The 14,070-nt window shown below is 45.1% G+C and overlaps 2 protein-coding genes across 3 annotated transcripts in view; both read right to left on the bottom strand.

The window, feature by feature from the left end:
• Positions 1-1,121: 1,121 nt before the first annotated feature.
• C3H1orf52 (chromosome 3 C1orf52 homolog) lies at positions 1,122-8,066 on the bottom strand. Of its 2 annotated transcripts, none has more exons than XM_021158483.2 (3): positions 7,630-8,066; positions 6,841-7,039; positions 1,122-2,172 (listed from the first exon to the last, which is right to left on the bottom strand). In XM_021158483.2, exons 1-3 carry the CDS (start codon positions 7,951-7,953, stop codon positions 2,165-2,167), a joined length of 531 nt encoding a protein of 176 aa, XP_021014142.1. In that variant the 5' UTR covers positions 7,954-8,066; the 3' UTR covers positions 1,122-2,164. The 2 variants fall into 2 exon arrangements, with proteins under 2 accessions (XP_021014142.1, XP_021014141.1); XM_021158482.2 differs by having other exon boundaries at positions 1,122-2,133; positions 7,630-8,063.
• A 3,853-nt stretch (positions 8,067-11,919) lies between these two features.
• Positions 11,920-14,070, bottom strand: part of Bcl10 (BCL10 immune signaling adaptor) — an 11,919-nt gene continuing 9,768 nt past the window's right edge. Inside the window, exon 3 of the mRNA XM_021157734.1 lies at positions 11,920-13,245. Coding sequence (XP_021013393.1) covers positions 12,887-13,245 — 359 coding nt within the window. The 3' untranslated portion in view covers positions 11,920-12,886. The remainder of the gene's footprint in view (positions 13,246-14,070) is intronic.

The following is a 14,070-nucleotide window of genomic DNA, read 5'->3' as shown; positions in this document are numbered from 1 at the left end:
TTTTTAAACATTAACAAAAACCTTTTCTTTGTGTGTGTGGGGCATGCATGTGTATGTAGATTGAAGGACAGCTTGTAGAAGCTGCTTTTCCTATGTGTACTCTGAGGACTGGATTCAAGTTATCCAGTGCACCAGTTTACTAAACCCACTGGGCTATCTCCTCCACCCTTGAGTAATTTCCTCTTTGTACTTCATTTTCTTGAAAAGGGTTAATAAACCATCTTATCAAATTAAACATGCTTGTCCATCTTGTAAAGTGCACAGCACGAAGCCTGGCTGGCTTACAGTAAGTATGTGGAACTGTTTGGCTCGTCACTTATTATTGACATAGAAGTAGTGGCAAATAGAGAGAAATCAGTCTTGAATATGAAGGAGGGGACACTTGAGCTGGCTCTTAGGGAGTTGACTAGGTCACTGGAGAAGAGCCAGGTCAAGCAAAGGGTACAAGGCTGAAATGATGCACCTTAAAGCACACCTGGGAACTTAAACCATCACTTACAGCTAGATTAAGAGCTGTATGAGGTCGGGCTTGGTGGTGCACACCTTTAATCCCAGCACTCGGGAGGCAGAGGCAGGCGAATTTCTGAGTTCGAGGTCAGCCTGATCTACAAAGTGAGTTCCAGGACAGCCAGGGCTATACAGAGAAACCCTGTCTCGAAAAACAAAACAAAACAAAACAAACAAAAAGACAGGGTGTTTTCACCAGACCTAAGAGATGGCCCAGCTGGGCAAAGATGAGAGAAGGGAAATGGCGTGGCTTTGACACACTGTGTGGGGCCTGGAGTGCAGGCCTGAGGCAAACCTTACAGTGTGAGGATGTGGGAAGCATCCCCCACACCAGCGGCGTGTCTGCATGTGCCTCAGACTGGTGAGAAGAGTAAGAGGACAGTGTGCGCTGGCCTCAGGAAAGCTGGAGAAGAGACCGGAAGAATAGAGGTCCCAGAGTAAAAGGAGGTTTGTTTTGCTTTGCTTGCTATATTTAAAGCATTAACATAGGGATGGATAGAGGAAAGCCCTAGGTGCCAGAGGACAGGCGTGTAGTTTAGTACAGCTTTCACCTAGCATGGACAAGGTTTTAGGCTTCACCCTAGACCCCCAAATAAACAAGATGCTGAGTTAAATTAGAATTTCAGATGGTTTTTAATGTGTCTCTTATATCACATATACTCAGACAGATTCAAATTTAACTGGTTACCTTATGTTCTTTTCTGAATTTGCTCATCTTTCACAGAGGAGCCTCATCTTCGGTCTACTTAATGAAGAAATGAATACTCACACTATAAGGCATTTATCAGTGCAGCTGCAGAATCAGAGTAGGAGACCTCCCCAATACAAGTGCACATGGCAGAGACGATAATGTTCTTGGCAAACGACTGAAGTCTGACGAGTCAGGTGGCTTCATCTGACTGCTGTGGAGTCAGTCCTCTTCACTCACTGCTGTGTATCCCTCTGCCCAGTTCAAGCTCTCACCACAAACCTGAGGACTCTCACGTCTGCTTTCTTCACAGGACTGTAGGAGAGAAGTATGCACAAGGCACCTGAACATGGGAGGCTCTGCCTACATGCTAATCCCCACTGTGAATCAAAATGTCACAGGGCAAGCAGGCTGCTTGTCACAAATACTTATGTTAGTGGCATTCAGTAATAACAAGGTTGAATTAAGTAATTTTATTTCCATGATCATCTATTTACACTGTACAGATACTAATGAGAAGCACCCACAAGTTCACAGTACAATACAATATATTTACTTTAAAAATATATTCCTTTATAAAAGGTTCATAGAACATTGGCATGTCCATGTGACAAACTCTCAAAGCCTGTCACCAATTTTGTGATAGCCAGAATGCTTCCAAGTACTGTCAGTTCACAATCACAGGTCACCATTAGAGTTGTAAATACATACAGGTTTTAAATAAAAAAGTGAATTCTACAGTGGAAAGTCTTGAGGCGACACTCATTAGTTCGTTAACATAAATACGTTCANGGAGATGTCTGTCATAGTAACGCACAAAAGCAAACACTCCACTCAACGACACATCTCAGGAGTCACAACTCTCTACTTCTTCTTCTTGGCTGCTTCTCCTGGCTCCACTCTGCGAATCTTAGATGCCCGCTCATCTTTGTCATCATCTTGAAGAGGGAAAGAAGAGAGCTTTCTTAATTAAGTCTCTAAAAATCAAAACAAAACACACATTCAGCTTTATGCTGAAACAGTTACTCACTGGATGTTTAAAGCAATACCAATAAAAACTAAATACTAATTTTTAGAAAACTGATATTAAATTACATATAAAATGTTTTTTTAATTGCAGCAATATAATATTTGCAGACTGACCTTTTAGAGGCAAGTTAATAATGTCGTCACATAATATATTTTGGTGAAAACCAGCCTTTTCTGAGACACTCACTCCCCAAACTGTCCAGCACAAACACTACATCCATTTAGATACACTCCATGCTTCACAGCATAGAGCACTGCTCCTTCTACAAAGCATACATCTTCTAGCTGTGCCAAGTGACCACCAGCGTGACTTGTCCTCTCAGATTTCATCTCCAGTCTTATTATTATTAACCCACCACACATTCTGAGGTTAAAAGCCCAAGTGAAGGTTCAGACAACCTCGCAGGCGTCTGCTCTAATTCTGGACCAGTCCTCCTAGGAGGTCAGAACATCTTAATGGCAACAGAATAAGCAGGCTCCACCTTCAAGTTAAGGGAAAGTTGGATGAAGGAAGACTACTGAACAATATAGTAAATAGTACCCACTGCCCCACACAGTCATCGTCTGCGGACACAGAAAATTTCCATTAATAAAAATGTCAATCCTGAAAAAGCAGAAAAAACAAAAAAAAACCAAGCACTTTAAGTGGTTCAATAAACACAGGCCAGCACAGATTAGCTGCTAATTCCCATCTCCCTTAATGAATGTGTGCTGTAAAGAATCCCAGCCAAAGGATGAGACAGGAGGCCAGCCTGGGCTATATATATATATATATATATATATATATATATATATCTCAACACCATCCCACCTCAGAAGAACTCTACATACATAAACATAGCTTCTGACTTCCCTACTTGCACAGAGCAGGGACTAACTCCACCCTAGCCTATGCCTTTCAGACAACCACTCTATACTAAACACCCTTAGCTGTCTTTGACTTTACTCCCCATCCCCTTCCTTCCTATGTCATCCAGACTTGCCTGGTTTCATAATCTTCCTGCCTCAAGCCTTCTAGGTACTAGGTTGACAGACACGAGCCTCCATGCTGGCTTAAGTTTACTTTTTGATCAACATGATACCCAAAGCCCAACAGGTATAATATGATGACATATAAACGATTTTGATTTTAAGATGCCTTCATATTTAAAAATGCTAAGGTTAACCTAACTGCTAAGGTTAAAGCACAAATTATGTGAAGAAAATCTGTAACTTAGGCTGGATATGAATGTCTGACACCCCTGCTTCCACTTCCTAAGTTTAGGGATATTGGTGTAAAGCCACTATACCCATTAAAACAATTAGCTAGAGCTTAATTATCAAGTTAACCTTGAAATTATTTTCAGAAACAGTAATATGAAAAGTTGAAAGCATTTTTGAAGACTTCCATGAAACACATTAACACACATTAATAAGGGACATTTCTGCTTTTATTCTGACACTACAGGTAAGCCTACAGATAAAACTGAAACCACATACTACAATTGAAAAATTGAGTTCCAATGAGTGAAGCACGAAGGCTCACACCCTCTAGTGGCACAGTTAGGAACTGCCTTAAACAGCAGGGCAGGACAGACAGCTATTGGTTAACAAAGCTATGGCCATCTGAGTTTTACTTATAAACATTTCACAGTTGCTAAAGAAGAAGCACTGTTAGGCAGCGAGGGGCAAGGCTTGATTTAACCTTTCTTAGCTCCTCTATATTCTGATCATAAGTAGCAAAAATGACCAGAGGAAGAAGAATATGGGAAGGTAAAATAAAAGCCAGGTAGCTTAATAATTAGTTACAAACTATAGGTTAAAAAATGTCAGGGGCTAGAGAGATGGCGCTGGATCAGAATTTGAATTCTCACAGCCTTTGCAAAAAGCCTGATCAGTTAACACACGTCTGTCATTTCAAAGCTCCCATGGCAAGGTGGGAGGCAGAGACAGAATTCCCAGCTCTAAAGCCAGCCAGACATGGCATACATACATGAATGGCAGAGAAAAAGTCAAACAAGGTAGAAGACAAGGCTGACACCCAGGGTGGTCCTCTGGTCTCCACACTCACATATGTACAAAGAGAAAATGTCAGGCAAATTAATATTTTCAGCAACTTCATATGGCACGGGAGTCTGCACTGGCTGAGGATGTGGCTGAGTGGGTAGAGTGTTCGCCTAGCACACAGAAAACCGTAGGTTCAACATCTAGGACCACAGAATAGGAAGGATGGTACAGACTTGTAATCTCATTTTGAGAGGCAGAGGCAAGAGGATCAGAAGTTCATGGCCATCTGGCTACATAGTGTCAGACCCAATTTCAAAAAAAGGAGGGGGGCTATTTATTACAAGAGTTATATTCAGTAACCAACATACAAGTCCAAATTAACAACTTAATATTTATCTATTTTTAATGTGCGTGCCACCCCTGAAACCCCACTCACTTCCTGAGACAAGGTTTCTCTTCTGTCTGGTGCTTACCAATTGTTAGACAGGCTGGCTTTCAGGCCCTAAAGATTCTCCTGCCTCTGCCTCCCTGGGATCAGGATAACAAGCAGGCATCACTACATCAGCATTTGTAGGTAGATCCTGGGATCAAATCCAGGTCTTCACTCGTGTGAGGAAAGCCCTTTATGACTGTGCTACATCCTCAGCCTCACTCAGGACGACTTTTGAGTCATACGATGTGGCTTTAAACCAGAAAAAAACGAGTTCTTTTTGTCCTTTTCCACAGCTGACATTCACTTTTCAATCAAAAGGATAGAACTAGCTATGGTAAAATGGGTGCTTTTGCCATTTATTTGAATTTCTGATAATTGAACCCAAAAATTAACAACAGAGGATTCTTGCTTCCTTGGTCTTTACTCTCAAGGGACAGAGATGTAAGAGCGCTAGACTGCAACAACTGGATGCCAACTCTGGTCCCGGAGAAGAATGGTTAGTTCTTAACCGGTGAAACAGGGAGGGAGCAACCTCAGCTTAAAAAAGACACAAATCCTATTTCAAGGTTGAACTTAAGTCTTAATTTGTCAGTTCCTAATGGTGTGCACGTAGGCAAATTCCTTCCTGTCAGACTGTTTTCTAATCTGCCACGAAGGGATAATCAACTCTGAGTAACTCCTGTGTCAGTAGCTAAGAATATTAAAAGTATTAACTGTGACCTTGGATAAGTCTTAAGCTCTCATTTTCATATTTACCTATTCTAGTTTTGAGGGACTCTATAAGGATTATTTTATTCAAAAATATCTTTTAATCAAAGTACCATACAATAATGTATTAAAATTCACACTTTATTTAAGATCTTAAAAAACAAAACAAAACAACCAAAACCTGGGCATAGTATATACCTATAATCCCAGTGCCAGGGAGGTAAAGGCAGGGGCAACAGGGGTTCAAGGTCATCTTCAGCTATGTCATCTTCAGCCTTGCCAAACAGATCAAAAGCGTGTGTGTGTAGACTCCTGCCAGCAGACACCCCTTCTCTTAAACATCTCTTTCTATGGTTGGCCCTTGTATTGGAAGATCAGAAATTTGTTTAACAAAAAAGCAAATGGCTTTTAGAAGGACAGTCTAAAACGCTGAGCTCAGTCTAATAGCCAGCCTCTGAGTGCTCACAATGTACTAGAGTAGCCTATGCCACACACAGGACCAGATCAGAGCTTGCTGCCTGACAAACTGTATTGCAGAAGGCCTTGTGAAAAGCAGCCACACACAAGCTAGCAGCACTAGCACATCCCAGGTAAAGGAGAGTAAATACTAGAAAAAAATTCCACTTTGGTTTCTGTATGATGAATGGCTTTACCAGCCAAGAGTTTAAAGCATTCAGTCCAGACTATGGTGCAATACCCACCAAAGCAAGAACCCATCCCAGTGTGGTCCACCCAGGTCTGAGTTTCAAGATAAAAATGCTGGGATGGAGCTCCAAAATGACGGTGGTGAGGGGGACTGATCGGGTCACACAACTCTCCAGCTCTCTTCAGATTGTAGAGGTTTGGGGCAAGCCAGTTACACAATCAGATATCAACTGTAGAAGCTCACCACTAGCTACAGCTGGAGACAGAGAGTTGCAGGGAGAGATTACTGCAGCAGTCTAAGTACGACAGAAATGAGATTACCAACAAGGCAAGGAAATCCACTCCAGGCCCGCTCCTACGCAGCTGTTTCACTCTGCAACCCTGATTAGCTCTGAAGCACTGGTGCCTCAACAGAAGCGAAGCCTTCAGGGGGTCACAAATGCAGGACAAGGACCCGCGAGTTAACACCCGCCGCTCTAATAAGGCACCATAAGCCCACATACAGAGACCTGAGACTACTTTCAGGCAGAATCCTTACAAATGGAGCGAAAACGTGGGTCGCTGGCACACACCTTCAGTCCTAGCACTGAGGTACCAGGCAGAGACAGGCTGGCCTCACTCAAGAGACTGGTCTACATAATGAATTCGAGAACATCGAGGTTACATAGACCTTGCCTCGCACAAAAACAAAACAAAATACTCGAATGATCGAAAGACCGTTAGTATCCAAAGACCATTTCTGGACAACCCCTGGACAAGCCTTCCAACTCACTAGGCCGTAAACTTTGTCCGGAAGGATTTTCTTCTTTCTGAGTGCTGAAATCTTAAACAGCACTCCTCTTACCTGATTCCACTGTCTCCTCCCCTTCNGGCAGAAGCCTGGCTTTCTTGGCGTTCTGTGGGGCATCGTCTCCATTGTCTTCATAGATATTCGACCATTTGATCGCCATGTCCAGCTCTGGCGGCGGCGGCTTCTTCTCGGTAGTGTAGGTCTCTGGGGGCGGCACGCAGTTGGACTTCCAGATCTTGAACTCCTTTGGAGGCTGTCGAGTAAGCACATTAAGAAACCCTGTGACGAACCGAGGTTCCCGCGATGGATACTAGCGCATGCACCTCCCTGCTCATCTTTCTGGCTGACTTTCCTCTTTCTTTTTAAAAATCCTTTAGGCTTAAAAGACACTTTGTTTTTGTTTTGTTTTTTTTTTTTTCCATCAACATCACAACACTGTTAGGTGAAAAAGTCAAAGGGTTCCCTGGATAAATAAAGCTAATAACTTTTAGTTACCAAAGAAGGATCCAGTCCCAGATACTACGGCCAGGCTGACCCCTTCAGGAGGCTGCAGCAGAGACGCTGTCTTGGAGGCAGCAGCGCAGGCACTTCGGCGTCAAAGGGAAGGGGTCTCGGGGAGAAGCTGCAGCGGGGGGCGGGGAGTCACCACCGTTAGTCGTCGCCCGGCTGGGACCCCGGAGCGCGGAGGGGCGGGCCCGGGCTGACACCCCCCGGGCTCCCGGGGCCGTGGGGACGCGCGGCGCGGGCTGAGTGCGAGCCGGGGGCGGGCGAGCGAGCGGGCGGGCGGAGGGGCAAGCGGGCGGGCGTCGGGCCCCGGGGCGGCCGCGGGGCCGGGGATCTCACCTCCTCGGGCGCCTTCACCACATGCCGCTCCCAGTCGATCTGCTTGTTGAGCGGGTTGTAGAGGAAGGCCGGGCGGGTCACGCTGCGGAACAGCTCGTCCGGGCCGGGCAGCCGCTTCTCCGCCTGCTTCCCGCGGCCTCCCGTCGTCGGAGCCGGGGCCGCCTCCTTGCGACCCGCGTCTTCCGGCTCGCTGTTCTCGTCCGACGAGTCGGAGCTGCTGCTCCCGTAAGCCGCGAAGTAGCTCAANGGGTCCTTCTCTTCGGCTGCCATGACGGCCGCGGGTTCCCACCCTCTCTCGGCCGGAAGCCGGAAGCCGGAAGCCATGGCTGGTCCCGCCCCCTAGGCTGGCGAGTGATCCGTTTGTGTCCCCTAGCGGCGGAGCCGCGCTCCTACTCTTGGGCGGAGATTGGAAGGATGCTGGAGGCGGGGATTCCACAGTCCTCAAGCAAGTTATTTATTTGCTTTTTCTTAGGGATCCCTGGGAAAAAGCAGCGGGAGCCTTAGGATACCCGGAGGGAAATCAGTGGCCACAGTCACACTCTGGGCTTGTAATTTAAAGCAGAGAAAAACCAAACATGCATACCTATAATCCTAGGCAAATTTGAGGGCCAGCGAGGTGCATGTAAGCCCTTTTAAAACAGCTAATATTGTGCAGGAGACGTTGTCTACCAAACAATAAGAACAAGCAAGCAGGGGGTGGGGGTGCACACTTCTAACCCCAGCACTTGAGAGGATGAGACCGGAGGATTGCCACAAACTAGAGGCCAATGCTGAAATTTTACAGCCCCCACCCCCTAGTTGGTATCATTGTAAATATTTAGATTCCAGTTAAGAATGTCTGGTCAGAGGTGACACAGTCATTAATAACTTGCCATTTGGTCTGATTCTTATCTCCTAAATTCGACAGAAAAATACGAAGTCTGGTAACGGAATGGGCTAGACTGCCTTGTTCAGGTTTATATTCCTAGTATTTATTTCGGTGACCGTCCCTGGAGTACATCAAGGAATATCGCTGGGTTGTAATTTCTGAGATAATAGGTCTGAGTGTTTCTAGAAAAAGTTCCTTCCGTCCAAGTACCTAGACTTGACAGAGATACAATTGTTCCCAAAGTACAAAGTCCTGGGGTTACCCAAATCATCCTCAGATCTGACACCATTAGCAAATTCGGGGTCCCCTCGCGCACCCTCCAGCCTGGTAATGTGACAGAATTGTAGAACCCGCTGAAAGCTGAGTAACCACATGTATAGCTATAGTTTACTGCAGCAAATATAGTATAAGTCCAACCAAGGGAAGACGGGCGAGGAGCGGTCCAGAGGAGGCCTCATTCAGAGCTTCCGGTTGCCCTCCGGAAACATGAGCCAAATAAATCAGTGCAGCTCAGGAGGCAGAGCTCGCCTAGCAAGCAGAGGGTGCTGGGTTCCAGTACCAGCACCCATATAAACTGGGCATGGTGGTGTGTATTTGTAATCTCAGCGCGTGGTGGAGATGGGGGTGAATGTACAAGGCTCTGACACCCGTGGCTGTGCTTGTTTATATAGTGAGTCTGGGGAAATGGGGGTGAATATACAAGGCTCCGACACCCGTAGCCGTGCTTGTTTATATAATGGGTTTGGGGAAAAACCATAGGGCAGCTACATGGACAAGTGAAATCCCAGGATGTTCAGGAAACTTTAGAGCAGCATCAAGATGCTGGACTGGCAGAAGGCTCTCAGATGAGGTAAGAATCTCTAGCATTAAAAATCTAAACTTGAGGGCTAGAGAGATGGCTCAGGGGTTAAGAGCACTGACTGCTCTTCCAGAGGTCCTGAGTTCAATTCCCAGCAACCACATGGTGGCTCACAACCATCTGCAATGGGATCTGACACCCTCTTCTGGTGTGTCTGAAAACAGCTACATTATACTCATCTACATAAAATAAGTATTTCTTTTTTTCGAGACAGGGTTTCTCTGTCTGCTTGTGGACGTTGTACATCGTGGTGCGGAGCCTAGTGCGCACCACGATGTACAACGTCCACAAGCAGACAATGGACCTGTATTAATTATTATTATTATTATTATTTTTTTTTTTTTTTTGGTTTTTCGAGACAGGGTTTCTCTGTATAGCCCTGGCTGTCCTGAACTCACTCTGTAGACCAGGCTGGCCTCGAACTCAGAAATCCGCCTGCCTCTGCCTCCCGAGTGCTGGGATTAAAGGCGTGCGCCACCACGCCCAGCTCGATTCTTTCATTTTCTTTTTTTTTTTTTTTTTTTTTTTGGTTTTTCCAGACAGGGTTTCTCTGTATAGCCCTGGCTGTCCTGAACTCACTCTGTAGACCAGGCTGGCCTCGAACTCAGAAATCCGCCTGCCTCTGCCTCCCCAGTGCTGGGATTAAAGGCGTGCGCCACCACGCCCGGTTTTTTTTTTTTTTTTTTTTTTTTTGTTTTTTCGAGACAGGGTTTCTCTGTATAGCCCTGGCTGTCCTGAACTCACTCTGTAGACCAGGCTGGCCTCGAACTCAGAAATCCGCCTGCCTCTGCCTCCCAAGCGCTGGGATGAAAGGCGTGCACCACCACGCCCGGCATTAATTATTAATAAAGTGAAGATTAACTAAAGGTAACATGGGCTGGGAAGCTTCAGGATAGGACAGCCTGTGAGGAGAAACATGTTTTGCTTCTGGATCAGTTAGGATAGACAGTCTGAAAGTTTTTATGTAAACTGGTTGGTCGTCTGTAGTGATGGGAGTTAAATATAAGTTCTGACCTTGAAAAGAAAATTAAACTCAAAAAGTTTCATCAAGGGCTACAAGATGGCTCAGTAAGGTGCCTACTGCACACACAGGACCCCCCTGAGTGTGGGTTCCCAACACCCATATAAAAGTTGGTGTAGTGGTCCATTTGAAACCCTAGGGCCTGGGGACGCAGAGCCAGGGGGAATCCCAGGAGCTGCCTGTCTAGCCAAATGGTGAACTCCAGGCTGAACAAGTCACTGTCTCAAACAATAAGATGGAGAGCAACCAAGTAAGACAACAGACAGCAGCCTCTGGACTCCATACATAGGCACACATACTAATGTACTCACACATATACTACACACACACACACAGTTATTTATTAAAACAAGTGAAAATGTAAACAAAAACTAAAAAACAAAACAAAGAGCCAACCTAACTTCCTGACAGCCACGCCCCTGGCCTGTTGGACCTTGCAGGACTATGCTAAAGATGACCCTCTTCATAAAGGAACCCCAGAAACTGCCTGAGGAGGCTTCCATCTTTATGCCCCAACAATGAGACATTCTAGAAAATGTCTAAAGAAGAGATGCTAGGGTTGAGACAGAAGGGAGGTTGAAAGGTTATGCTTTTAAGCAGTGAAAATAAGTTACTTGGTTATGCCGCTCTTTGGGATGACATGCAACATTATACATTTCTAAAACTTTCAAGTTATGTAATGGAGGACCCAATATGGACTTTGGTTAATAACATTGGTTCATAAGCTATAACAAGTTATCATCAATATTAGAAGTACAGTAACCATAAGGAAATGGTAATTACTTACGGTCGATTTTTCTGTTAAGCCTACAATGTACAAAAGTAGGACTTTAGAAAAAGGCAATACAAAAGCGGCTGTGGAGTGGAGTTTTTAAGCTGTGTTAATCTGATATTCCTGAAAAGTAACTTTTTAACTACTGGGTCTACTAACTTAAAACAAATTATATGCTACCGAGTCAAGCCAGCCCCTCACTCTATACTCCCCTGTTCTCCCTCTTTCCTCCCTGCCACTTTTACAGACTATGGACTCTGGCTGTGAAGGTTTATATAAACTTGGCCCAGGGTGTGGCCTTGTTGGAGTAGGTGTGTCACTGTGGGTGTGGTGGGCTTTAAGACCCTCATCCTAGCTGCCTGGAAGTCAGTATTCTGCTAGCAGCCTTCAGATGAAGATGTAGAACTCTCAGCTCCTCCTGCACCATGCCTGCCTGGACACTGCCACTTTCCCGCCTTGATGATAATGGGCTGAACCTCTGAACCTGTAAGCCAGCCCCAATTAAATGTTGTCCTTATAAGAGTTGCCTTGGTCATGGTGTCTGTTCACAGCAGTAAAACCCTAACTCAGACACTGGCCAACCTAGATTCACTCCATAACCACGGCTGGCCTCAAACTCATGGTTCTTTGGCTTCAGTCCCTAAGTGCAGACTCACACACATGTACAACCACATTTAACTCTGAAATATTTTCTATTTAAAACCAGTATATTAAAAAGTGTTAGACATTTGAAAATCAGACATTTTGAATTTCTGACTCAGACACATCACTACATTAAAAAAACTTTATTGTTAATAGCAAATTTTCATTTCTTAATTTTTAAATAATAGAAATGTATAGGAGTTAGATGCCAAGAAATAGGTAAAATTATAATTTAAATGAAGACAATCAGCATTTTTTAAATGTGTAAAGTTAGTCAAACTTTGTAACGCAGTAAAAACATGGATGGAGCTGGTGGCTGCCTGATGCAAACACTAAAGCCACACTGGCCACTGTACACATCCTGTCAGTTCCTCTAGTTGCTCACCCATGCTCCACATGGCAGTGCTCTCGGAGTCAGAACAAAAGGCTCAGAGCAAGGATTTTAGTCAATTACAAGCATTATCCATTAATTACAAGTGATGCCCTGCCAGGATAACATCCTTTAAGATAAGACTGAGGACTCAAAGCCTGTGAAAGTAAGACACTCAAATTTTGGCCCACTGAGGTCACCAGGCTCAATGCCACCAGGTGTCTCCTCAGAGCCTGTCGGCTTCTCAGAAGTAAGGAGTGGGGCACTCTCCTGAGTGTGTCGGCAGCAGCTTTCCCGGTGCCCAGCTTTCCTGAAACAGAATAGCTTACTGCTAAACTGTACTGCCAGATCAGTGGGAAAAGCAATCAGAGCGAAAATTTGTAGCATAAATGTGCTAAAAAACATCATTCCCAATCCACAAGTTGTTTTCTCAAATTGAGAAATATTCCGATAAAATTAATCTTATAAAAAGTTCAAAATACGCAAACACCTAAAATTAATAAAAAAGAAAGGACATTATGGAAAAGTCACGACCACCATGATTTACACCACGCCGCCCCTAGAGTGCTTCTTTACCCTAACAAATCCTATTTACAGAGAATGTGTGCACTGTGATTGCAAAGGCACGCATGGAATGTGAGTGACCTGTCACCGCGGCTTGTATAGAAAGATGAGACCCTTCACAGCATTTTGCATCACTAGTCAAACAACTAGGCGGTGATGTATCACTGGCGTGAAAGAGCCCGTGACCGTAAGGGGAGGAACATCTCACTTGAGTTTCCACAACTTCCCCCCTCTTCCAACCGAAGGTCTGGGGGCAAAGGGGGAGCCCCAGGGTCCCCAGGTCGAGGAAGAGTGGCTGAAGAGAAGCTGCTGTTTTCAGTCCTGCCAACTTCCAGGACTGGCAAGTTCAGGGATGACGACTCCATAGAGAAGAAGGGAGCGGTGCTGGACTCTCCCTCCGGGTGGTACACGACAGTGGATGCTCTCTGTTTCTCAGAGAGATTGCTCTCATCTGAATTGCTCCTAGAGAGGTTGTTGGTGGCTCCAGCTGCAAAGGGCTCACAGCTGCTGCACTTCAGGCCTGCAACAGAACAGGCAGATGCAAGTGAGAAAGGAGCCAAACATGGACCCTTCTGCCGCCACCTAACTTCTCAGGGATTCTCAGCTAGGTATAAGACAACTACAACGTGTTGTTTGCAGAAGGGTCTCATGTACCCCCGACTGGCCTTGAACCTACTATGTAGCCAAGGCTGGCTCCTGTCACCACCACAGCAATTTACAAATGCCGTCGTCATAACCCACTTCAAGTCTCACTTGTATTTCTGAATAAGACTACTACTGTTTACATTTCCAGCTAATGACATTTGTCTCAAGAAAGCTAATTAAATGCCACATTATTCACATTTAATGTGTAATTCCATAGTTAATGTCTCAGTGATCTTAGGGGGAAAAAGGCAGGAGGCTAAAAGGTGGCTCAGTGGTTAAGGGCACTGGCTGGTCCTTCAGAGTGACCCTAGTTCAGTTCCCAGCATCCACACAGGAATCACAAACATATGTAACTCCAGTGCCAAGGATGCAATGCTCTCGTCTGGCCTTTGCAGGCACCAGGCACACACGCAGGCAAACCACTCAGTCACATAAAAATAAATCTTAAGGGGGGAAAAAACAGGTCCTGTAATTTTTCAAAAACTAACGAAGTTTTACAGCTAATTTTTTTACCTTGAGAGCGGGGTCTCACCTTCTAGCCTAGGTTAGCTCTGTACTTGCTAAGCAACCCAGATTGATCTAGAAACTGATTATTTCTGCTTCAGCCTCCTGAGTGCTAGGATTACAACTACCACTCTTAGCTAAGACATTCTTTAGCATTCTGTCAGAGAGAGAGAGAGGAGAGGAGAGAGAGAGGGGA

The sequence above is a fragment of the Mus caroli genome, chromosome 3 (genome assembly GCF_900094665.2).
Source record: "Mus caroli chromosome 3, CAROLI_EIJ_v1.1, whole genome shotgun sequence".
Lineage (NCBI taxonomy): Eukaryota > Metazoa > Chordata > Mammalia > Rodentia > Muridae > Mus > Mus caroli.
The sequence above is the reverse complement of the archived record's forward strand: the minus strand, read 5'-3'. Positions and strand labels throughout refer to the sequence as shown.